The sequence below is a fragment of the Galeopterus variegatus genome, unplaced genomic scaffold (assembly GCF_000696425.1).
Source record: "Galeopterus variegatus unplaced genomic scaffold, G_variegatus-3.0.2 Scaffold2416, whole genome shotgun sequence".
Classification (NCBI taxonomy): Eukaryota; Metazoa; Chordata; class Mammalia; order Dermoptera; family Cynocephalidae; genus Galeopterus; species Galeopterus variegatus.
The window spans coordinates 253,470-254,201 of NW_007728527.1; the positions used below are offsets into that span (position 1 = coordinate 253,470).

The 732-nt window shown below is 56.0% G+C and overlaps 1 protein-coding gene across 1 annotated transcript in view; it reads right to left on the minus strand.

The window, feature by feature from the left end:
• MYBL2 (v-myb avian myeloblastosis viral oncogene homolog-like 2) overlaps positions 1-185 on the minus strand; it is a 42,474-nt gene extending 42,289 nt beyond the window's left edge. Inside the window, exon 1 of the mRNA XM_008581636.1 lies at positions 59-185. Within this exon, the coding sequence (XP_008579858.1) occupies positions 59-185 (127 nt within the window). The remainder of the gene's footprint in view (positions 1-58) is intronic.
• Positions 186-732: the final 547 nt, after the last annotated feature.

Consider the following 732-nt stretch of genomic DNA (forward strand, 5'->3'; position numbering starts at 1 on the left):
CCAAAGGATAGCGCCTTCGCGGGGACCTGGGGCTGGGCGGAGCCCACGGGGCACATACCCAGAGCCTCTCCGGCTGCGTGGAGGTTGGAGGAGACTTGGGAGGTGCGACTGCAGCGGGACGCCACATGACTGAGGCCAGGCTCAGCCATAGTGTCGTTCCGGGACGGCCCAGAAGTATCCCACATAGCGAAAACTGAGGAAAGGGAAGGAGGCGCTAGGATGGAAGGGGTAGGCTGGGTAAACCGCCTGGGCAAAATTCCTCGCGCTTGTCCGAGCCACTCCTCGGTCCCTATAGCCTCCACCTTATAGCGGCCCCCTCACCCCTGCCTAGACCATGGTTGCGCCTTTGAACTGTCTTCGGCTTCCTCTCCAGCCTCAGGGCGACCCTGCTAAAATGCAAACTTGACCTTTCCTCTCCAGAATTTAAAACCTCTCTCCTCTCCCTCCGGGTAAATTCCCTACTCCATAATCTGGTTTATAGGATTCTGCCAGATCACCACCTGGCCTAAGGAAACAGCCTCCTTGCCTTTACTTGGGCCATTAACTAGACCAGGAACGCTTCTCACCCCTCCCACCTGGCTAATTCCCTTTTATCTTTGGGGTCCACTGATCACAATCTGCTCGTTTTTTTTTGTTTTTTGTTTTTTGTTATTTGTTTGTTTTTCTAAAAGATGACCTGTGGGCCGGCCCGGTGGCGCACTGGAGAGTGCGCCGCTTGAGAGCGCGGCGGCG